Genomic DNA, 26,197 nt, shown 5'->3' on the forward strand with positions numbered 1-26,197 from the left:
GAATGTCTGGTGAATATCAAAAACAAAACTTTACCCCGCTTAGAAGCTGCGCGGAGTGTACACAACACACAAAACACAATATTACTATATTGTGCATGTATTGTGCATTCTACAGAAAACAAAACAGCAAACATTATAGATTACAGATTGTGATTCGGAGGAGGACGAACCTGATCCATATACACTGGATACTGAGCCCTCCTTCAGGAACAACCGGCGTGCGAATGATTCGTCATTAAATTGATGAGAACACAAGGTTCGGGATATACTGTTGCAAATATAAACTCTGACCGCTGATTCTTCATATGCTCGTTCCTGGACAATAGAAAACAAGTGGCTGAACTGTCTTTGCAATGCAGAACACAGCGTCTTCTCGACATGATGTGATTTAGCTGAAGTATTTGAATGTGTTCTAGACTTCAAGTTTACACTTCCGGCTGTGCGTGCAGTAACTGGGCGCGGTCAATATGCCAATGTTTCGTATCTACAGGTACGTCACGACGAAACAGCTAATGACTCGTTTCAAAACCAATTCACTTCATAGACTCAGAGTCGACTCTCACTTTTGAAAGACAATAACTTTATATACGGTGCACTTTCAGATATAAATCTTTGCAGGATGTTTTCATTCCCTTAGAGATACATTCCACACTACATGAACAGTCATTTTCAAAAATCCATGATGGGTGCTCTCTTTAATTTATCCCAGAATGTATATGATATATTATGTATGTCCCCTACTTTATATTAGCCTAGTTAGGACTTTTTAGTTGTGTTAGTTAAACTCTTAGGGCCCCATTTTAACAGCAAGTATCAAATGCGAAACGCAAGTAACTTTGTGGGCGTCAGTGTCATCTTTTTCCGTGATTTGAAACGTGAAAAGGACCCTTTAAATTCAGGTAAGGAGGGAAATGTTAAACGTTAATTTAAACCTGCAGTCCGTCGTTTTTCCTCTTTGTCGCCATCTCTGTTCGAAATCTGCAATTGCTTTACGTGACTTGTACTTCAACTTTACGTGAGTTGTACTTCAAAACCCTCAGAAACGGCACAGCACAGATGAACATGCTTGATGATGACGTGGAGGAACGCGGAATGATGGGAACTGTTGTTTTCAACTCCACCGTGGATAAATCAGTCAGAAGGGAATCGAAAATTAGTTGTCATGGATGAGGTAAAGTTCGATTTCTATAAATGTTGCGTTTAATGACATGCTTGTTTTTCATTAAGCTGAAATAAGTTATAACTGCAAGAAAAGTCAGGTTAATTAGTAAGTAAATTAGTTATCACAGATGTTACTGTACGAGTCACTGGACGAAGCTATGGTGGAGAGGGTTTGAAGGGGCAGGTCTCTTGCAAGGGGTTGACGTGGCTGGTCCTTCTTTTTGGTAACTTTATAAAAATAAAAAATCAATTTAATGTACATTTGACATTTCATGTCGTGTAAGTATTTAACCACAGCTACAGTTTCACAAAATTAACGTTAAGGGGGTCGCACACCGGACGAGAAGCTCAGCGCCGCGCCGCGCCACATCTTTAAAATTCGAACACATTATTATCTGTAAGTGTACACATACCGGCGGCGCCCAGCAACGCCTCAGGACCGTGTTCAAAATCCTGCTGCGCCACAGAGCGCCATTTACATAGTTTTATATGAAATTTATTGTCTCAAATCGTTGCTAATGGATCCTGACTTCGCCCTATGCTGCAATATGCATTTAGTTTTGCAGTCATTTACAGAAATCAGCAGCTTGAATGACAATTGCTGATGGTATTAGATTTTTCAGGTGAGATTCTCAATTCATTCAGTGAACGGATTCTCTGAGGTAAAGTTTTCAGAATGCAGACTCAGCAAACGATTGTATTTAATTGTACAGTATAATCATGACATAGAACAGACATTATCTTCATTTCATGTCATTAAATATAACAATATTGCTGGCCATACACTGATGAGAAAGTGCGCGTCCGGTGTTCGATACTGTGGAGTTGTCCTAAACGTGACGCGGCGCTTCTCGTCCGGTGTGCGACCCCCTTTACAGCCAACAGTTCACGTTCCGAGAATAAATGAAAAGAATAATTGTGCTCCATTCCATAACAAATGCGCGAAACAAGCTGACGTTTGTTGCTTGATAGACGCTAACGCACAACTACAACTTCCACATTTGTCCAGGACTACACGTAGTACGAGCGGAAACCGAGGTAACGCGGATATGACGCGATTGACTCGCGACTCCCAGCTCACCCCTGCTCACACGCCCCGTTTCCTTGGTTAAAATCTCAATTTTCTCGCGATTTAAACATTGTTTGAAACATTTGGAATATTGTAAGTTATCATCTTAACTAAATATATAACACTGGCCTTGTGATTTTGGGATATTTTAATGTAAAAATCTTAGGTATTCCACCTTTAATAAAATGTCACAGAAGACTTGTCCATCAAGCCTTACATATTCGAGCCAGAGCGAGCGATAAAGACGACGACGAACCTACAGAACAACCTCTTCATATGGATGTATTGGTATGCGAGTTAACTGTTTTGTGTTATTAGTGAAAGTCGACTATTTCTCTTGTTAAAACAAGCACACTGACAAGATAAATGACTACGGTCTAATCTTACCACAAAAAATCTGTATTGACAATATGATACGTTTAGAAAAGCGTCAGAAAACACAGCAGCTAAATGACCATTGATGAAACTCAAGAACAATAATCCTGCAGACATGTAACGTTACTTCAAAACAAAAACAAAGAAAGACAAAGGTACTGCTAAACCATGACCACCATGTGTTTTAAGAAAGTAAAGTACTTTATTTTTATTAACAACATTTACAGCTTATCGAAATGCTCTGTTCATCGTCTCCAAAGATAGAAGGAATTTACCTCTCATTCAGACGAAGTCGATCAGCAAACCATTCTTTATAATGGCGGAGGTTGTTGAAGTGGGAATCCTTGAAGTGCTTCAAGTCACTAACGTACATCCAACAACCGAACATTTTGACTTGCCCTCTCGTAACTTCTGCATCATTGAGCTCGGACTACAAAATCGGAGCGATATAATAATGGCGGATTGCTCGAAGTGTTGGACCGGTAGTCAATGTCTTTATTTGTCAGTTCCGCTGCAAATACTGCGACGTGATAGTTCAAAAAACGTCATAGACAACAGAAAAATCTGAACAGGTTGAAAAATATGACCAAAACAGAATATAAAGATATAAACGAAGCACCTAAAGAGAATAATTTCATCTTTTCTGTACTTAGAAACACTCCAAATATACAACAAAATGCATTTAAGGGCTAAAAAAGTGGATTTTGCATGATATGTCCCCTTTAATACATTAGTTCATCTATGAACACAATTTCAGTCAGATTGCCTTCAATTGGCTGTGGAGGTGAAAACAACACCTCCCATGATTCCACGCTCAGTCTGGCTCAGTCATGGCATCATCAAGCCATGCCTTTAGTACTGTTTTTGAATAGGCGACCTCTAGCAGCGAAACTTACATCTTTAAGTTGGTGCTATCATGCGCAGCAGACTGAACAACACTTGAATCTACAGTATGTGCGTCACATCAAGGCGGCTTTCTGCTGCTTGCAAATGGACACTTTTGAAGAGACGGTAGATTGCAAGCCATTCATATGCTGCTCATATGCTGCACAATTACTCGGTACGCTCACTCTTGCTCATATCCAAGGTAATTCATCACCTTTGTCATCCTCTTCATGAGTTTTATTAAAAGTAATATAGTGTTTGCTAATGTGCTTGCATGCGAGTTTGTGTACTTTAGTACCTATAGTTGTAATAACTGTTCCAGCGAAGAAGAAGGAGTTGCTGAGGTCCCATAAACTGCTCTGATTGGACGAGTTTCCTGAAGGGTTCACTCCTACTCGTAATGCTGACACCACTTGCTGTTATAAGACAAAAAAAAAGGTTTGTATAATTACACATATTTAAAAAATATTTATAATTGCATGCATGTTTCAAGTCAACACTGTTTCTGCCTCAGCGTATAAGAATATTTAATCCATCAAATCAATGACAAAAATAATAACCCAAGCAGATTTCTTAAACACTCCTTCATCTGTAATTGTTTGGGCAAATATATAGTCCCACCATAAAGTCACACCATTGGCTGAGCAGGAAGTTCATATGTTAAACTGTAGTATTTCAACACTAAACAAATAATTTGGGACAGTAAAATAGAAACAATATAATCCTATGTAGCTATTCACACCGAGGTGAATAGCTAAATCCAGGAGTCTTTTTTTCTATGGTGAATAAGTCTTATTTTTTCTTCATTCTGTGATAAAAAAAATGCTGCATCAAATAAGATGTAGTGCATGTCTGGAGCTGACACATATCCACACATTTGAAGCACAAGCCCAAAATTATTCTAAATAAAATGAATGCTTTGAACAACATGTATACCTATTACCCAATACAAGTTGATTACAAAATATATGCAAATGTTCTGAGGATATGGTCCCTTTTGTCATGTGAGACAATGCAATTTACCCCATCAATATTCTTTTGTTTCTATTCTGAACATATTCGCATACAGAGGCCAAAAGTGATGTTCGTAGTGTCACAGGCTTTTGCAGGAAGGCAGACGAAAATGATAAATATAATTCCAACACAAAGTTTAATGACCATAATACAAATACAAAGAAAATACACAGACAAGCAAGGCGACACACAATAAATATATCACAGATCGAACAACTTGTATAGCAAACACAAACAATGATAATTGATAGAACACAGCTGAAACCAAGAACACAAAAAGGGAGCAGGAAAACTGAACAAAGGGACACATGATGAGAATGAAAACAAACTAAAAGTCCATGATAATGAAACTAACAACATATGGTGACATTGAGGGGATATTTGCACAATATTTGGGGAGTACTCTTTTTGAAGCTAAAAAAAGCTAAATAAGCTCGTTTTTGAGCTTCATATGGTAGTAAAAATTATTAAAACAACAAATATAACCAAGAAATGTTATAATTTTGGGTCTGTACATTTGCTTCGGAACATTAAAATACGGTTTTATACGATTTTTTTGCATTATTTTTCTTTATTCATGGTCAAAATAATTTTCATAATGTATTTTGTAAGGTCAGAGTATGTTGTACATGTGTGCTGATTAGAGATCTGGGATGAGCTTTATTTTGCTTAGAGGTATTTGTGCAATGGAACATGTTCACTGAGCCGAGATGTTCAACTGATGATGATACTTCAAATGTGTAATGCTGGCATGTCCTTTACAAGGAAAGGAATGTTTCATCTGATAAAAATGTACACAGAGAATAGTTTCTTAAAGGGTTAGTTCACCCAAAAATGAAAATTCTGTCAGTATTTACTAGGGTTGGGTATCGTTTGAATTTGAACGATTCTGATTCCGATTCCGATTCCTTGTTTCGATTCCGCTTCCTAACGATTCTCGATTCCGATTCTTTTAAGAGGCAGCTAACCTTGCTAACCAACGGCCTTTCTGAAGGAAATAATCCTTTCTGAAGGAAATACTCCTTCTGTAAAAATACTCCTTTTGTCACAAATTTTGCATTTTGCCGAGATTTCATTATTTTTAGAAAAGTGAAGCCACACTTTGGACCGCCGACGTAAGCTACTCATGTTCGACTCGCGCGGTTATGCCAAAACACTTCCGGTAGACGCTTCTTCGTTGGTGTTGTTCAGCGGTTTCTTCTTCCGGTCGGCGGACTGTGAATATCGAAACTAGGAATCGAAATTTTAACTTTTGAACGATTCCGGGAAAAACGAAAAGTTAGTCTCGGTTCCAATCGATACTCGATTCCCGATACCCAACCCTAGTATTTACTCACACTCATGTTGTTCCAACCCCGTAAGACCTTCGTTCATCTTCGGAACACAAATCAAGATATTTAAGATATTAAGATCACTCCTCCATACTAGTCCATAGGCTTCTTGAGGGAATGACTTGCTGTCCTCGAAAAGTCATTAAAGACATCGTTAAAATAGTCCAAGTGACTACAGGGGCTCAATCTTAAGTTTATCAAACGACGAGAACACTTTTGTGCGCAAAAAAACAACAAAAATAACGACTTTATTTCAACTATTCGTTTATTTCTCCCTCTGCGCGAGTCAGGTTACTAGTTTAATAGCGTAAGCTTCTGTTATTGTACGTCACACGCATCACACACATGACCAGCGTCGGCCAATAGTGAGCCTACGTGTGACGTAGCTTTACGCAATCACACTACGTTAACTGACTACAGGCCCATGGAGAAGGAAGTAAATAGTTGAAATAAAGTCGTTATTTTTGTTTGTTTTTACACACAATGTATTCTCGTCGTTTGATAAAGTTAAAATTGAGCCACTGTAGTCACTTGGACAATTTTTACCATGTCTTTAATGACTTTTAAATGCCAGCAAGAGTCATTCCCTCAAGCAGCCTATGGACTAGTATGCAGGAGGGATCTTAATATCTTAAATATCTTAATTTGTGTTCCGAAGATGAACGAAGGTCTTACAGGGTTGGAACAACATGAGGGTGAGTAAATACTGACAGAATTTTCATTTTTGGGTGAACTAACCCTTTAATATGGATAGTGGATTGTCCCGTGAGGTATACGTTCCATTTTTAAAGCTCAAGCAACATGTTTTTCTACCATACAAGAAAGTTGAAAGTCGCTCAATTGTGTATTAAAGCCAAGGGGCCAACACGGAAGTGAATTAAACTGCAATTCATCGAGTGACCGCATGAGGCTGGCTGCAAAAGCGAGTCAAATATGTATCTCCACCAAGTTAAAATGTCTAACTTCACAGCAGAAAAAAACATGTTTACAGCCTGGTGGCAAATAGTTGTTTTGGTCTATATCGCTAATTTTGCCCTTTATGACGACTGTGGGGGGGGGGGGGGGGATTTTTTTACAACTCATCTGTTTAAATTATTTTTAAGCCTTATAGTTTTGCATAATTAAGGGCGTGGCCACTTGAGTGACAGGTGGATTCTTGCAGCCGCTTTCACTGCTAGTCGTTTGTCTGCTGTCTGTTAGCGTCACCCTCAGCTGTGTTTGTGCTTTTCCCGGGATTATTTCATACAATTTAATACATGTATTATACCTTTGCCCGTGCACGCCGTTGGATTCCGTCTTGTTGAGTATGGAGAGAACGACCAGCGCTGTTTCCAGCTGTTTCCCTCGCATGCACTATTGGATGTCTGATGATTTCAGCGCGTTCTCTCCTTCCATTCTATAGATGCACAGCCTTGAATGAGCGGGAGTTTCTAGTTCATTTACTTGAAGTTCTGAGGTAATATCTTTGGTTTGACCCATCTGAGGAGCTGGCGGCCAAAATCAGATTGTAAAATGGACTGAATAAAGCTCTTTACGAACTTGACGTGAGATGCCGACTGACATATGTGCTTGCGTTGAATCACTGTCACATCCACAAGCTTAGAGCAATATTGTAAGTAACTAATTCATTTTTAACTAGCAGAATAATAATGCATCACGATACACATAGTTGACTGCTTGAATGTTGTGAGTGTGTGATCTGTGTTATGTACTTGTATACATGCTCTTAACAAATTGCCCCTTGTGAGATTAATAAAGTTGATAAAAAAGTAAAGTAAATAGTCTCACTTTTAGTTACGTCTTAACTATTGTAATATTTCGAAGGGCAAAAACATGAACTTTAACCATTGGCTTTACTTTTTCCATCAGCTGTCAATTCAGCGCGAGGGCAGTAGCATAGCATTAGTACCTCAGCTCCACCCGCGTCCCGCCTCTTTGTCCATTTTAATTTATCCGGTGGTGACGAGAGGTGACGCACTGCCAAGATGGCGACGGCCGCCCACGCCCACTTTAGGCTTCAAAAACGCTCTTCAGAAACCTATGGGTGACGTCACGGACACTACGTCCATATTTTTTACAGTCTATGATTAAAGCCCAATCCTACTGTACCACCTCAGAGAAACATAAAGGCATGACGGGGTGAGAGGAAGGAGAAATAAAGACATGAGGGGGTGAGGGAGGAGAAACCCAGAGAAACCATTTACAACTGGCATAATGGGGTGAGAGAATAGAGAAATAGGGAACAGAGAAATCTTAAATGAAGACCTTAGCCTTATTTTTATATGCCTGTTTCTCTCTGTCTGAAACAAGATAAATAATAAATAGAAATCTCTTGGCAAAAGTAACTGGTGTAGCTTGTGTGATTCAACAATAATGGGGAAAGCATGATTTTTAAATCTACATACGTAATAGTAATTTTGTGTATCTCAAAACACATCAATGTTGAAATTGTGCATGCATATTTATGACCCTAAATGAGAAAAAGTCATATTTCAAGAAAAAAAAAAGTTAACTGATATTCCTGACAACTGATCCAAATTTCAAATCAGATTAACCCGCAACAGTACACAAGTGTTAAAATGCCTTTTTTTTTTTCATTTAAATCTTTTAAAGCCATACAGAACTTTGTTTTTCCCCCTCCATGAAGAGATGAGTGCCATTCAGTATGTCATCTTGTTTTTCTAAATTTGAGGTAAGGTGGATTTTCCTTACTTCACCCCAGGCGGAAAGTCATATGTTGACTGTGAAACATAGTAGACTATATATGCATTTATGGAGAAACTACTACATTTTTGTATAAATCTATCTATGTTAATTTTGACCATGAACAAAGCTCTATGACTTTAATTCTGCATATGCAGCACAGCAAAAATAGACTTGATGCAGAAATGGTCACTGTACTGCTGCATCTGCACCACTGATCCTGCAATGCATTACATGTGACATGTTAACCTGTTAACATGGGCACTGAAAAAAATGCATACCACTTATATGCACAGCAAACTGATCATGTGTGAAACGGGCTCAAGCCATTAGGTGCTGGAGGGGCTGAAGCAGTGTGGAGGTTTTTGGCATGTGATGCATCTCCTCAGGGGCAAAGAGCCTCAGGCATGCTGCATACAGTAGCAATCAGCAGCATACTTAAGAAAGGACAGAAGCTTCAGAGAAGTGTATGCGTGTGTGTGTGACTAGCAGATCTGGGAGCTTTCTTAGACTCAACAGAGGGACTGAAGGCTTAAAGCCAGGCGTTAGATGGAAGGAACATCTAAATATAAGGACATCTTTCTTGTACTGTGATGCAAAACATAAATATGTAGGCTATATACAGTGGGTATAAAAAGTCTACACACTCATTTTAAAAGTGCAGCTTTTTGAGATGTAAAAAATAAGATCTTTTTTTCACCTTTAATGTAATGTTGAAACAAGCCAAATTTATGTAACACAAAAACAACCTGGTTGCTTGTGTGAAGTGTGAAGACCCTTTTGGGGCATGGTGCTCTGTTTGTAGTAAACCAATCACATTTTAACTCTTACTGAAAAATAATGACAATCATTGGGTTATCATAATGCTAATTAACCCTGAATAAAAATCTGTGGTTTCTTAGCATATTCTTGGTCACATTTTATTGCCAAAGCCATGGGCCTCAAAGAGCTTACAAAGCTCAATTTGCTACAAACATAGCAACTGTTCGGGCCACATAACCAGTTTCCCTCGGCCCATATAGAATGACGGCCCTGGGATGGCTTAGATCTGGACTCCAGACATGAGCCACATATGGGAAATAATGGCCCAGAATCTCAGGCAAATAAAAACTCATAACCAGCCCTGAGCAGAAGTTTTTATTGTGGTACCAAATCTTAGCCTTCAGTGAACCATTCCAACGCAAGTCTTTAACCAGAAAGCCCCAAACTGAGCCATAAAAAATGGCAACAAACCATCTCAACCATAGGCAGTATTCACACTAGTGTTAATTTTACCAGCCATTTTTAAATTTAGTTTCAGTTTTAGTCCAGTTTCAGCATCGCTTGTTAGTTTTTATCACATTTAGTCGACATCATCCCATTTTTATTTAGTCTAGTTTTAGTCGACTATAAGTTGAGCATTTTAGTCTTTATTTTAGTCCAAGAAAACATAATTTTATTCGTTTAGTTTTAGTCAAAAAAAAACAAACTGTCAACATTTTAGTCTAGTTTTAGTCAGGACATCATTTTAACCTTTTACTTTTTTGTCAGCAGATAATATTTAACAGTTCCTAAAATTATTTCACATTTCAACATTTTCTCTCATCTTTTTGATAAAAAAACACAATTTTAAGGAACACATGCAGACATGGAAGATGTTCTGACAATATTTGCATATTTATTTTGAACATTGTTAAGGTTCAAAGACACAAACACAAATGCTTGCATTAAAACAAATAAAATACACCTGACGAAGGAAACAAATAAATAAAATAAAGTGTATTATGAACTTAACACAAGTGCTGGCTGTTTAAAGCTAGTTCACATAGAATAATAAAATAAATAGATTTGAGGTCAATGTTGTGAAAAAAAAAAAAAAAACTCCAACTGATACAACAAAAGTGCTTTCCTGCCAGCTAGTTCACATGGTATATAAAGGTACAGTATTTAAGGTGAAACAAGGCATAGATTGCTAGAACGTATGAAATCTTTTTAACTAATCTTTTTAAAGCGTCTGTCTGCTTTAATCAAATTTAACTGAAACTATAGTTGCCCGGCCAGTATAACATATCTAAGTTAGCATAAATTTAACTTCACATACAATTCTATCAACAAGTGGCTACGGTCGCTACGTGCTAAAGAAGCTAACGCAACATAGCCAGCCTGGATACTAAATGCTATGAAAGTTAGCCATCATTAGTTAGTTTATCATTGTAACAAAATGTGTCCATATATCACGTCTCTTCTTTATACCGAGCCCCGTGCAAAGCATGTTTTACATTTAACCTGTCGCCGCCGCCTCACCGTGAATCCAGCTCCTGTCTGCTCCATGTGTTGTGTAGGCTACTCTGACTGACTGTGCCCGCCCGCTCCAGGTTTGAACGTGGGTGTGTGTGGCGGAAGAGCTGACGAGGAGGAGGCGGAGGAGGAGACAGGATTTGACAAAACCATATCATATAATAATATGTAATTTTCGTCTCGTCTTTGTTCGTGAAATAAAATGTCCATAGATTTTAGCCCAGTCTTTATTTACCGAACTGCATTTTCGTCTCGTCTTTATTAGTCTACGAAAATTATTTCTGATTTAGTCCCAGTTATTGTTTATTAGTGGGGATTTTAGTCTCGTCTCGTCTAGTTTTCGTTCGGTGAAAAATGTGCGTTGACGAAAATATTTTCGTTTAGTTTTCGTTAACGAAATTAACACTAATTCACACCAAGTCAGTTCCTACAATTCACACATAATTGGATTTGGAATCCGGATCTGAGGGAAAGACCTTCTGGCTCAGCTGAGATTTGAACCTTCTTGCTGTGCGGTGACTGAGCCACTGTGATGCCCTTTATCACAGCCATAAGATACAGGCACTTGAAGAATTGCATAACTTTATTTGTCATACATCTACAAAAGTTATCATTGAGAATAAACAGAGGTTTAGATCTAGTTAATGTTGATGTTTTCATTAAAATAGTTCATTTGAAGTCACAATTATGTTGAGCAGTGTTCGCATGTTAGGCTCTTGACTCCTTATTTTTAAATCAATTCTCTTTCATCATTTGCAATAGAGTATTGCTGAGAGCACTAGTGCATTAATAATGAAAAAGATTGATGATTGCACTTGAGACATTCAAGTGAATGTCTTAAAACAGTTAACTTCACAAGCTTTTGTGTTGAAGTATTATAATGATTTATTCAAAGGTTCTATTAAACATATCTAATATAAATATTTCTATGAAGCAACAACATGAAGGGAGATCACCACAAATTGATGACATCAGTTGTTCAAGAGACTTTCAATGGTTATTCAGTTGTGTGGACATTAACACTTATCATACAAACCTCAACAATGGTGACAATCAACAGTATTCAAGTGCGTATAACAATTACAGATACAAATATCACCTCTGAATATTCTCTGAATATAACAGGCTACTAAAAATCAGCAAAAATAAAAGCAGTAAGACAATTCATCTGCATAATTGATGCATGCTGGGGGTCATGGGTGAGTTTTGTACTATGCTGGTACCCATCGTGCATTGCAGCATGAAGTTACTATGCAGGTGCCCATCATGCATTGCAACATGAAGCTTTTTTATTGTCACCATTGTTGAGATTCAGATGAATAATCTTGATGTTTATGTGTCTACAAGATCCAGTGGCTTAAAATTATTTGTGCACACTTTTAGATGATCTAATTGTTTTAATGCTATTGGATGTCATTCTGCAGTTTCACAGAAGTCAGTGACACAAATTATAAACAAAGATAAAATCATATCACTATAATAATTAATGAGGAGATTTGAGATCAGTAAAAGCTGATTTCATGATGCTTTTGATTTTTGTCAACAAGGAGCTGACAACTCCTGTGGCCTGTTGCAGATAGCCAGATTCAGTTGCTACCCAGGTAAGTTTGACATTATTTTGAGCAAACTTTGTTTTTTCAGGCTTAAGAATGGGTTTCATTGCCATGGTAACTTTACATGGCTAACCTTGTATGGCAAGGAGGAGGTTTTTTATGGCTTCGCAAACCCAAACTGGACCAATCAGCTGTGAGTAAAGTGTATCTGATGCAATTAAGCCACTTAATCAATTAAGTATGTACACAAATGCAAGCTTTAAGATGAGCTTTTAAACAGATTAAGCTTCTGTGTATTTAGTTTGAGCTCTTTGTGAACCTATAAGTATAGACGAATCCGACGAGCGTTCTTGTGTAGGCTGCCATCTTGTGGCGACGCCATTACTGAGCTGTTACACCGGCATAGACATATGCACCGGTATGTAAACAAACCTCGGAGATAAGGTGATAACGCACCCTTGATGACAGCTACAGCCAGGCAGACTTGTTGGGTTGATGATGTTAGACATTGGCCTCCAGTCACAGATGAAGGTACAAACGACCTTACAGATTATTTATGAAAATAGCTTGGCAAGCAAGCTAGGCTAACGTTTGCTACCGAGGAAACTAAAAAAAGATCTGTCCATTTGGCAACAATAAATAAATAAATAAATGAAATCAAATAAACAATTTCATGTTTTTCATTTGTGTCCATTATTTATCTCATTTTTACATTGCAACGGGCATGGGTAAGGTAACGTTACAGCTAGAAAGTATACATAATATCGACCAACTACTGTTTTTAAACCATGGAAAGAGGTCAATATAACAGCAATTACAGAACAATTATGTCACATAACGTTACATTCAGCTCAGGAAAGCCATTTAATGACCATAGCATGTTAATTGAATAGAAAAAATAACAAGAGAGGAGATTTTGCTGATCACTATATCACACATTTATTATATTTTTTTACTTATGTCGTTAAATAATTGTTATTATACGCGAATGTCCGCGTCTTGTACTCGCCCAGGAAATCTGTGTAAACCGTACGGCACCAGACAGGGGCAGTCGACCCGGGGTATTCACAATGTTTTCTCTTCAAAATTGAAATTTTACTGCCACCATTGAAACAATTTATAACAGAAACTGTTTACCCACTCGACATTATACAAGGGCTAACGTTGTAACGTTAGTGTCAGTCGTAAATCGCGAGCTGTTTATTCCAGTGGACGCAAGTTGCAACTAAAACAATAGAAGGCAATGGCGCAACGCTACCCAGCAACAGCTCAGTAATGGCGCCCGCTTACTTCCGGTAGTTTCGCCGGATTCGTCTATAAGGTCTATTTGTTTGATTCACTTGCATTGATGTAGTCAGATATTTTCTTTCAGCTGCCTTCTCAAATGTTCACTGCAGCAGCAGTTTATTCTTGCCTTGCAAATGCATTTAATTTCATTATATTTTTCTTAATGATTTCTTAATTTCTCGTTCGTTGAATGAACCAAATTACTTGAAAAAAAGATTTGTTCATTTTGATGAACGAGTTCGAAGAGGAGAGTCACGAACGTGCATCACAGAACAGAGCAAGGCAAGCATTTAAGCTTATAAAACTTTAACTTTGTTTTGTTTTTTTAATGACCGATCATTTCGCTTGATAAGACCCTTATTCATCATCTGGAATCATTTAAAGCCATTTGAACAGTTTGCTGTTTGCACTGAAAGTGTCTTTTGGACCTTTTGTTTGGTTCTGTTTGGTTCCCATTGAAGTCCATTATATGGAAAAAATGCTGGAATGTTTTCATCAAAAATCTTAATTTCTTTTCAACTGAAGAAAGAAAGACATGGACATCTTGGATGACATGGGGGTGAGTAAATTATCAGCAAAAGTTTTTTCAAAAGTGAACTACTGCTTTAAGTGCATTTTTTTGTCAAATACACAGACGTTTTCGTGAAGCAACAGAAACACTTTTCATGTGCTTAGTACAATAAGTTCAACTATTGTACTACTGTACTATTTAAATACCAATAAAGTGGGTCTATATTTTTATCAGTTTTATTTTGATAAACATGATGCAAAATAAAATTATTGTTACATGAAAGGGGTTATAAATACAAGGATTGTGAGCATCAGAACTGAAAGTGTTCGTAATAACACACAAAATGCGGTGAATCCTTGCGGTGAATTTTTTTTTATTGTTTTTTTTTTTTAAACAGACAACATTATAAAACATAGCATCTGTGTCTTATTAAGGGCATCACATATTAAGGGCATCACAGTGGCTCAGTGGGAAACACTGCAACTAAAAGGTCCCGGGTTCAACTCCCAGCTGAGCCAGAAGGTCTTTCCCTCAGATCTGGATTCCCTCACAATCCAAAGATGGAATTGCTAACACTAAATTGTCTATTGGTGTGAATGTGTGTTTTGCTGCCTATGGATGGGTCCATGGCTGAGCAAATTTGATGTCATTTTTGTGGCTCAGTTTTGGGGTTTCTGGTTAAAGACTGGTGTGTTGATATGGTTTATTTATATGGTTTACTGAGCTGCGGCCGACACGCAGCGCGCCCTGCTCTCACGAGTCATGACTGATTTAGCTTCCGCTTCCCCGCAGCCCAGACGAGGGCAAAAGCCCGAGCCTCTGCTCTCACAAGTCATGACTGGGAAATAGGAAGTTCATTTTACTGACTCTCTGAGTCATTCGAGTGATTTCGTTTATTTAAGTGGCTTTAAATGTTATAATTTTAACAGCCAAATTCCCAAATCACATCCACCAACGCAATGTTGATCATATTCTGAATTAAGAAATCATAATACAGTAAAAAATGATTTACAGGGAACATAAATAATTACATCACCTTCCGAGTCTCACGTTCATTTGTCACATGACATACGCAATGAACAGTTCGTTCATCATCACCTATCTGGGACTAATGCAGCAGGATGTTGAAACGAAATATGGTGGATTATTATTATGATAATAATAATATGATAATAAGAGCGCACCAGGAGCGTTCACAGCCGAGGAGACTGACATTTTTGTCATGGCCGTAAAAGACGGAGAACTGACGTTGAATGGGGGTAAGTTATGTCCTTATAGTTATGCATATAGTTATGGCCAAACAGGTCTGATCCGTCATTACTACAATTAGCCTGAAAAATTTGGCTAGCCAAATGTGTAAGCTTGAAGTGTTAATATTTTTCCTTGTTATAATGTATAATTTGCAAAATAAAAACGGCTGCATCTGTGTTGATGAGAGAATCAAAGTGCACATTGTGCACAAGCTACATAATGGCCAAGCATGCGCCCTTAACGTGCAAAGCCATCGTCCTGATTTTGCCAAGTGGGAGCTGTCCTGACTGACTTTAGACTAGTTTTAGACTAGTTAAATGGCATGTTGGTTTTTGTTTGTTGTTGCTGGTATTCGTTGCAAACAGAGGGGCGGCAAAATAGTTTTTCGCCTAGAGCAGCAGAAGTGCCGGTCCTGGCTGTAAACACTTGATGATGCGAGCGAAATACCGGAGTGAACATGGTTGTAAACGACCTTTGAAAAACCCCGGAATACTCTCCATAACAGAGCGAATTGCATCCAGTGTCTCGTTTCCCATTTCTGCGGTCGTTGCGGTTTTCGATTTCTCTAACCTACAATGTAAAACTCGGCGCTTAGCGCCTACGTCACGGCTCTCAGCCCGGTTTTCAGACCGGTGGAAAACTGAAAGATAGACTGCGATCTCAGACTGACTACAGGAGCGAAATGAAATTAGCGGAAATTAGACGTAGTCAGGCTACCTGTTATTGCCCTTGTGTGGTTCATGTCTGTAGTCCAGATCCAAGCCATCCCAGGGCCGTCATACTAAACTGTTACGTGGGTCGAGGGAAACTATTTGTGTGGCCCGGAAACTGATTTGTGTGCAAGTCTGCTGTTTTACCTTCACTAAATATTCCAGATCTGAGGAGTTCACACATGGATGCTGCTCGAGGAATTCCAGTTTTTCCACTAGGATGGCCAGTTTCTTTGACATCTCGTGAGGCTGTTCCAACTCTTTAAACACAGTTGCTCCAATAATCAAGTACAGCACCACCAGCAGGAAGACGGTCAGCACTGTTTTCCAGCGCATGACGGTTACACGAGGCTCAAAGTCTTCCGAAGACTTCAACAGCACTGGTTGAGCCGAGAATGAGAGACGAGGTCTGGAGTTATGAGCGGCTGTTTTAGGATCAAGGAGGTCAGGAGCAGCCACTAAGAAAGAAAGAAAGAAAAAAAGAAAGAAAGAAAGAAAAAGAAAGAAAGAAAGAAAAAGAAAGAAAGTGAGATAAGCTAATGACTGTGAATTAAAGAACATGTTCTGAAGATCATTTTGCTGACCAGATTATACGCACAATCACATCAGTAGCCCAGTGGTTTTCTGATTTGCAGGATTTTAACATGACATCATGACTTTTCCGTAAACATACACGCCACTTTCGAGTCAGGTGGCGTATTATCTCTACGCATTTTGAGCTATCCGCATGTATGTCTACGCCATTAATGTCCGCGTCATTCCGCGTGTCTGAACACTCAAATCTCCAGTCATAAATTAACCATTAACCCCAGTGACGCTTAAGTTTAGGGATGGGGTTGAGGTAAGTCATATCTTTTTTTTTACCTAGGATGGTAAGGGAACAGTCATAAATGCCATTAACCCCAGTGACGGTTAGGTTTAGGGACGGGGTTGAGGTAAGTCATATATTTATATAACGTTAAGTCAACGGCGTTCATAAACACGCTGAAAGGCGATCATGCGTCTTGATAGCACGCCAAAAAGCAAACCAGCAAACCAAAACGATATTTTTCTAAAGCCACTAAAAGAAACCCCCACTCCACCCTATCGAAGACCTTTTCCACATCAAGCAATATTGCAGCAATAGGATCTAGATTAGAATGATTCATTCACATGAGACGTAATAGCCTTCTCATATTGTCAGACGACTATGTATTTTTAATAAAGCCCACCTGATCTCTGTGTATAATTTTAGGTAAAATACTTTCTAATCGTGAGGCTAATAATTAGCAGGATTCATCATATCTCTGTCCAGTTTTGGTATGAGTGATATTAAGCCTTCATTAAAAGTGTCAGGTAACATATCATCCTCGAGTACCTCTAAATATACCTCAGTTTATATTGGGGTCAACTCATCGACAAACTTCTTTTTAAACTTCAGAGCCTGGTGATTTTCCAGATTTCAAAGACATAATAATATTTCTGACCTTTTCGTGTTATAGGTCCATCTATTGAGTTTCGTTCATCGGGAGTTAAAGTGGACAATGTAACATTGGCTTAAAAGTCTTTTAACTCCTGACTGGAAATGGATTCTGATGTGTAGTTTTAAATAGAACTGGTTAATAACCCTATTAATTTCTTTGATGGAGGTGAGCACCTTATTTCCTTCCTTAATTGCAAGTATGACGTGAGATGCATTGTGATGCTTTATCTGCCTAGCAAAGAGTTTCCCAGGATATCAGAAACTAGTGATAATTTGGGAACAATGTGTATTTCCGTACTTGTGGATTAACCAATCTCCAAATATCTGTTAATCCATTGTCATCTTTGAGAGTGTGAATGGCAGCTTCTCTAGGGCTTGATTTGATATTGTTTTGACTTCTGTCCAGGATGTCATAGTCTGATTTAAGTCACCTCCAGGGAGGTATTGCACAAAAGTAGAAATAAGAAAGCCAGGATAACAGAGCAGTCGCGGCTTGACATAGTTTGATCAGTGCATCCTAGCTTATTCGGTTCACAATTAATTATTTGTTCACAATTTAAATAAGATTATTTTCATCCTACTAAAAGAAACATTGTGAAGTTGATATTTTTAGTCACTGGCTTGACTTATGCATAAACAGTATTAAACAATTTTGAGAGAAAGATTACGTGTCTGAACATGAACAATTAGGCTACACATTAGGAATTGTTGCTTGGTAGCTTGATCGTTTTATTTTCAGACGTTCGTCGAGGACAGCTCTGTATTGGCCCAAATTGAGGAAACAGTCATCGGTGAAAAGTTGTGTCGGTGCATTTCCAGAGGAAATAAAATAAACCCATTGTTTTTTTTAGATGCTCGGATGAAGGAACTAAAAAATACTTTTGTGTTTATTTGTACATCTGAACACTGATCAACTGCCCAGGTTCACTCGTTTGCAAGCCATGATATCTCTCGAGAAAATACTAAAATCGCACTTCCGTGTTTGTACTTCCAAGCTCATTTTCTCATGGGCGAGCCACATTCTCTTGGTGGGCAAAGCAGAGAAAGGGGAGGTAACTTTTCCCCCGTATGACGTCATACAGAGGAGATTCAAGATCAGCCCATCTGAGCTTTCATTTACCCAAAGGCAAAGAAAGATAGCCAAAGGTCATTTACACCGATTGATATTTCATGTCAGGGGACCTTTAAGAGGCAGTGAGCCCATTTCTGGGTCACACATCTGGTCTGTGTTGCTCGAGGTCAACGTGCACTCGCTGACTCAGGAAGACAGACCCCAAAGCGTTCTCCGACCTACCATTTCAACCACGTCATAATACTTCAACTTGCATATTTCCCGTCACAGTAATTTACTTGTCACCTCTTGGATGTGCTCCTTTATATATCTTTCTGCTTTCATGTGGTTGCCAGAACATGGAGACAACACAATCACACTGATGGTTTCTTTACAGGAAGTAGAGAACAAGCAGTATAAACAGGTAAGCTTTCACAGGGACGTTTGGTTGAATGACTCTTGGTTAAGTCTCTTTGTCCTTTGCAGGTGCATGACGGTGAAGCTGAACTGAAGTAGACGGAAGATGGCGAAGGCTGACAAACATTTCCCATTTCAGGTAAACTTCAGAGACTGGATGAACCATGGTATGCTGCCAGGACTATCTCTCTAGTGGTACAATGTAGAAATTTCACCAACACGGCCCAGGGACGTTGATCATCATTAGGCTTAGGAGATCACAGAGTAAGAGATCACAGAGATGACTCCGCTCAATCTCGAACTGTGATCCCGACAACCTGAGCCCATCTGACCCCCATCTTTTGGACAGACTCATTTTGCTGCCTGCTTCTTTCCCCTCTTTAAGATTCTTTTGATCTTATTCTGCCTGCTGAGATTTTCTAAATTCTCTTTCTAAATTTCTAAAAGCTTTATTCCAGAGTTCGTCCACAAGTTTCGCCATCCTCTCAGTATCACCAGTTAGGTGATTTGTTGAATCTTCCACTTGTGAGAAGCGACTTTCAGCTTTGTCGAGTCTTGCCTGAACAGAGATAACATCTTTATGTTTTGTAATAGTCACATTAATAGTTTTCAAATCACTTGCTACCCCTGCAAATTAGCGTTCATTTGATTAATTTCAGGAAAAATATATTTGAAGTTGACGGTGAATCATTAGCTCCAGGGCTCGTTGTTTCTCTACGTGTTTGCACAACTCAAATTGCTTGCTTGGAAGATGTCATTTGTTGTTTGATAAATAAATTATCTATCAAAGTTTGATTAAATTTGTTAAGCAAATATACTGTATACTAAATAATCTAATTAATGGTGGGTATCCCGAGCACTGCTATAGTGTGCTGCCCTTTCCCAGCTTACCATCATGTGAATCTACATATCTTTACAGTCTTTATAACATGATGCAAACAAAATGCAACAAAAACTAAAAAAAAGAGGGAACATAGGTTAAATTTGGAAACTTAAAAATTAAAAGTGAAGTAATACAATTAAAATAGGGTCACATCTTCATATCTTTTCAGTCTTTATTTTTTGACAGCTCCTTGGCTACTGTATATGTAGATTTTTGGACAAAACTAATGTGTCAATGTTGTCACTTGACAGTCTTGATCTTAGTGGGCTATACACTCCCCTAAAGGATTATTAGGAACACCATACTAATACTGTTTGACCCCCTTTCGCCTTCGGAACTGCCTTAATTCTACGTGGCATTGATTCAACAAGGTGATGAAAGCATTCTTTAGAAATGTTGGCCCATATTGATAGGATAGCATCTTGCAGTTGACGGAGATTTGTGGGATGCACATCCAGGGCACGAAGCTCCTGTTTCACCACATCCCAAAGAAGCTCTATTGGGATGAGATCTGGTGACTCTGGGGGCCGTTTTAGTACTGTGAACTCATTGTTCAAGAAACCAATTTGAAATGATCGGAGCTTTGTGACATGGTGCATTATCCTGCTGGAAGTAGCCATCATGGTGGCCATAAAGGGATGGACATGGTCAGAAACAATGCTCAGGTTGGCTGTGTCATTTAAACGATGCCCAATTGGCACTTAGGAGGACTAAAGTGTGCCAAGAAAACATCCCCCACACCATTACATCACCACCACCAGCCTGCACAGTGGTAACAAGGCATGATAAATCCATGTTCTCATTCTGTTTACGCCAAATTCTGACTTTACCATCTGAATGTCTCAACAGAAATCGAGACTTTAACTTCCTCCTCCTTAGTTACAAATGTGTTCTTAAATCAAGGATCACAGAAGGTTGCTGAATTGTAACTCATCATTGCTGTATCTCATCTCCAGTGTTTAAATTGCAGGTCTGTATCACTGTCCTGTACACGTGACAGTATCTTCCACGTCACAGGGATGACAGAAGAAAGTGTTGTCACTTTTTCTCCACACAAGGCATCCGTGGAAGTAATTAGTGGGCCCAGGGCCTCTCACACTGTCTCCAGTGTGGGGATTTCTGTGCCAGTAGGCATTAGGCTCCACTTATTCACAGATGTCTTGCTGCTGTTCACAGAAACTGTCCACCATATCAAATGTAGAACCAGAAAGTGGGTTCATCGTTAACCAGCTTGTGCTCTGTGGAATCCAAGAAACCAGGACTGCATTTACCCAAGAGTCACTTATAAACTGAATTGTCTACTGGTTCAACTCACATGTCTGTTGCACAAGCAAAGTAAGGCTATTTGGACAGTTGAGACTCAATCACATACCTTGTTTCATTAACCGAGATTAATAAATGCAATAATACTGTAAGGTCAAAGTAACAAAGTGTAAAGATTATTAGATCTAAACTTTGTTGGTCCTAGCGTGTCAAGCATGCACAGTTGAGCTTTCGTCTTTACCGTGTCATTTATTTTTATACACTCTTATATTTGTGCGTTGATCAGTGTTGTGAAAAAAAGTCTAAATTAAATCAGTTGAATGATGCACTCACCTGGAAATCTCTCAACTCCTGGAACAATTCAGGAGGAACAAATTAAATCAGTTGAATGATGAACTCACCTGGCAATCTCTCAACTCTTAGAACAATTCAGGAGGAGCAAGCAGGAGGAGCAAATCTTTGGCAAGACTTGATGTGTTGCCTCCCGTGGCAACACATGATTTATAAGCAGCGTTTACAGATTGGTGCATTAGGGTCTGTTGGTTCACCTTTATCATCAATTGAGAAATTGAGCAAAATTATTATATCATACAATTTTAAATATACTATATACCGGTATTTTTTTCAGTACTGTGCATCCCTATTGTTTACCAAAAAACGTGCAGACTCTCGTGTGGATCTCATCAGACTTCCTATTGGAATTACTTACCCGGAATTCTCTTTCGCCTGTTCTCCATTGAATATCTGCTCCTTTGTTGATCTGATGTTTCAATTAATTTCATGATCCAGTCCAAAGAACACAAAATGTGCAGAGCAGAGGGCCCCCAGGACCAGGATTGAAAACCACGATGTTAAAACATACAGTGCAGGTGAGCTGTGAAGCAGTCACAGACCGCAAGATCATAAGCTGGGATCTGATCTGTAAGAGGAGAAGTCATTTTGGTGTATGTGATGGACACATAAAGAAAAGTAATAAGGTTTCTTTGTCCGGGCAGACTTTCACCTTTTCTTTTGAGAGTCCAAGTCTTGGGGTGAAAAAGCTTGTTTGTGGCAAACAGGCAATTTTATGCAGTTTAAGATTTGATTCTAAAAGTGATGCCAAAGTGTGCTTGAGCAGATTGATGGTCTTAGAATCTGTGGGAACAGATATATGGCTGCATTGTCCATGTAAAAAGTGCCTCTTTTAATTATTTTCTCTGCAGCTTGAAGAAAACCATGTGCAGACCATTAATAATGGTCTACAATATATTGTTCAAGAGGTGTAGCACGCACATCCAAAACAATAAAACTGGGTGCTGGGCAGTCAGATAGCAATAAAAGTAAACAATAAGTCCGCACACCAGAAGATGCTCCTAAGCAAATTTAATGGTTGTTCAACACGTGTACGTGTAACGTTTCGGGCCCAAGCCCTTCATCAGACATCAGACTTGGGCCCAAAACGTTACACGTACACGTGGTGACTTATTGTTCCCTTTCGAAGGGAACTCAACAATACGTCGAATGACGCTATGGGGAACGCCTCAGGCGTGACAGATGTCTGAAATCAAATATCAACTCACAGTAATCAGGTTGACCGGCGACAGCCCGTGCATCATCAGCTTGAATGATGAGCGCGTCAATCTGGATGTATAAGAAGGGCGCCTTGAAACCGTGACAACATCTTTTCGTCTTCAGGGACTGTTTGTCTGTGTGATAGTATCAACGATTAAACGCGCAGAGACGTGGAGAAACACTTTGCGCGAGTGTGCCGACTTGTGTCCAGATATTTGACACCGGAGGATTCACACGATCTGTGCGTGTTCTGCCTGAGAGAAGAGCATTCGCGGGAAGCTCTCGAGGGAGTTTTTTTGCGCGAACTGAGAGTTTTTCCTTTCAGAACTCTCTGCTCTCGTCTGACCCACTTCTCGAGGGAAGTGGGCGCGGCATCTGAACCCCGCGGTTCCGGTTCCCGCTCGGGCTGAGGCTCAGTGGCGGTTGAGCTCGTGGAGCTTTCAGATGGAGCTGGCAGATTATCGGGAGAGGGGCGTTAACCTCGCGGATGATCTACCAGCTGACGAGGGTGAGTTACAGATTAATGTTGAACATCTAAGAAGAGAGAAAATGAGCGCTCTCTCTCTTTGGTGAATCTGTAACTGTTCTCTTTGGGCAGGGCAGGAGTTGGCTGTAATATATATATATATATATATATATATATATATACATAGAAAAGGATGTCAGTTTGGTTGAGACCGAATCATTTCAGCCCTCCTGCCCAGTGTACGCTGAGCTGGTTGACATTATGGGGCGCGCCTCAGACAGATTGCTGTTGCAGTGGAGGCGCGTCTGGGAGGAACCCGCTCATGGTATTTTGGATGGCTGGTTCCTCCCCACCCATAAGCCACCAGCCCGGATGAGCCTTCCATTCGTTTCCGATCTCCACGCTGGGATCGAGAGGGTATGGAAGAATCCGTTCTCCTCACGTCTCTATCTGCATCAGCGGGCTAGTTTCGCTGCTGTGGAGGGAGCCGTGGAGAACGGATAAGTGTCGAGGCCGCCAGTGGACGAGACGTTGGCTAACTATCTCGTCTCTGGTTGGTCCTCTTCACTAAGAGCTCTGACCCTGTCATCCAAGCTGCTCAAGACATCTTCATGCTTGAATGACAGAGCGTACACGGCAGCAGGTCAGGCAGGTGTGGTTCTGCACGCCCTTGTGGTCCTCAGGCCTACCAGACCGATCTGTTGCGGGACTCCGGGCCACCAAGCAAGCTGCTGTTCTGTCGGTGCTATGGTGGCCACGGAGAGACATCTGTGGGAGCTCCCACATACTGTGGTTGCCAGGTTACAGGCCTCACCAGGCCTTCCTGGTTATGAGCTCCCACTGATTGTGGTCACCGGGTTACAGGCCTCACCAGGCCTTCCTGGTTATGAGCTCCCACATGCTGTGGTCGCTGGGTTACAGGCTTCACCAGGCCTTCCTGGTTATGAGCTCCCACATACTGTGGTTGCCAGGTTAAAGGCCTCACCAGGCCTTCCTGGTTATGAGCTCCCACACATTGTGGTCGCCAGGTTACAGGCCTCACCAGGCCTTCCTGGTTATGAGCTCCCACATACTGTGGTCGCCAGGTTACAGGCCTCACCAGGCCTTCCTGGTTATGAGCTCCCACATACTGTGGTCGCCAGGTTACAGGCCTCACCAGGCCTTCCTGGTTATGAGCTCCCACATACTGTGGTCACCAGGATACGAGCTCTCACGTACTGTGGTCGCCAGGTTAAAGGCCTCACCAGGCCTTCCTGGTTATGAGCTCCCACACATTGTGGTCGCCAGGTTACAGGCCTCACCAGGCCTTCCTGGTTATGAGCTCCCACACATTGTGGTTGCTAGGTTACAGGCCTCAAAGGGGCCTTCCTGGTTATGAGTTCCCACTTTCTGTGGTGGTCAGGTTATAGGCCTCACCAGGCCTTCCTGGTGATGAGCTCCCACACATTGTGGTTGCTAGGTTACAGGCCTCAAAGGGGCCTTCCTGGTTATGAGTTCCCATATACTGTGGTAGTCAGTTTACAGGCCTCACCCAGCCTTCCTGAATGTGGGCTCCCACATGATGTGGTAGCCAGACTACAGCCTCACCACCTTCCCTGAGCACTTTGCTCCCACTCTGTGGTCACCAGGCTTCAGGCTTCATTGGCCTTCCTGGTTGTGAGTTGTCACATGTCAGGTTGCAGGCTTCACCAGGCCTTCCTGAATGTGAAACCCCCACTTTTCGTGGTCGCTAAGTTGTAGTGGTGAGTCTTCACATGTCAGGCTGCAGGCCTCAGCGGCCTTCCTGAATGTGAGCTCCCCATGCATTGGGACTATCGGGTGTTAGGCCTTGTCAGGCCTTCCTGATTATGGGTTCCCACTTGTTGTGGCTGCCAGGTTACAGGCCTCAAGTTCGGCCTTTCTGAATTCAGAGTGAAGTACACTAACCCCTACTTCACCTATTATTGTGGTAAATCACATGACGGGATGTCTTGTGTACTTTCTAAAATCCATTTTGTATGGTAAGGGTCACGCGTGGTATGCTTCGGTCCCTTCTTATGTGGCTCAGACCCCGGTCTTCCCTTGGGTCCCACTTTAAGTGGCGTCCTGTCACTGGCTACAGGGACGCCCTTCTCTGGCTAACTTCTGGAAGAAGTAGCTTCCACTTGGTGGAGTAAGCTCCCACAGGTTGTGGTCACCAGGCTGGGTCTCACTGACCTTCCTGAGTACGAGCTCCCACCCAATGTGGTCGCCAGGTTACAGGCCTTACCAGGCCTTCCTGGTCATGAGCTCCCACACACTGTGGTCGCCAGGTTACAGGCCTCAACAGGCCTTCCTGGTTATGAGCTCCCACATATTGTGGTTGCTGGGTTACAGGCCTCACCAGGCCTTCCTGAATTCAGAGTGAAGTACACAAACCCATACTTCACCTATTATTGTGGTAAGTCACCCGACGAGATGTCCTGTGCACTTTTTAAAATCCATTTCTTATGGTGAGGGTCACGCGCAGTATGCTTCGGTCCCTTCTTATGTGGCTCAGACCCCGGACTTTCCTCGGGTCCCACTTTAAGAGTTCTTAAGAGCTAACTTCTGGAAGTAGCTCCCACTTGGTGTGGTTTTTCAGGTACACCAGGCTGGGTCTCACTGACCTTCCTGAGTACGAGCTCCCACCGGATGTGGTCGCCAGGTTACAGGCCTCACTAGGCCTTCCTGGTTATGAGCTCCCACATACTGTGGTCGCCAGGTTACGAGCTCCCGCATACTGTGGTCGCCAGGTTACAGGCCTTACCAGGCCTTCCTGGCCATGAGCTCCCACACACTGTGGACGCCAGGTTACAGGCCTCAACAGGCCTTCCTGAATTCAGAGTGAAGTACACAAACCCATACTTCACCTATTATTGTGGTAAGTCACCTGACGAGATGTCTTGTGCAGTTTTTAAAATCCATTTCATATGGTGAGGGTCACGCGCGGTATGCTTCGGTCCCTTCTTATGTGGTT

The 26,197-nt window shown here is 40.7% G+C and overlaps 1 protein-coding gene and 1 long non-coding RNA gene across 2 annotated transcripts in view; both read right to left on the reverse strand.

Annotated features, from left to right (window-relative positions):
- kcnk2b (potassium channel, subfamily K, member 2b) overlaps nt 1–26,197 on the reverse strand; it is a 76,179-nt gene that overhangs the window by 35,970 nt on the left and 14,012 nt on the right. Inside the window, exons 2-3 of the mRNA XM_089118373.1 lie at nt 16,275–16,585; nt 3,789–3,906 (exon numbers count right to left, since the gene is read on the reverse strand). Of these exons, the coding sequence (XP_088974499.1) occupies nt 3,789–3,906; nt 16,275–16,585 (429 nt within the window). The remainder of the gene's footprint in view (nt 1–3,788; nt 3,907–16,274; nt 16,586–26,197) is intronic.
- The window catches only part of LOC148975135 (uncharacterized), a 199,050-nt gene that overhangs the window by 29,945 nt on the left and 142,908 nt on the right, over nt 1–26,197 (reverse strand). The window lies entirely within an intron of this gene.

This window comes from Pimephales promelas, chromosome 13, assembly GCF_988280905.1.
Source record: "Pimephales promelas chromosome 13, fPimPro1.hap1.1, whole genome shotgun sequence".
In the NCBI taxonomy this organism is placed as follows: domain Eukaryota; kingdom Metazoa; phylum Chordata; class Actinopteri; order Cypriniformes; family Leuciscidae; genus Pimephales; species Pimephales promelas.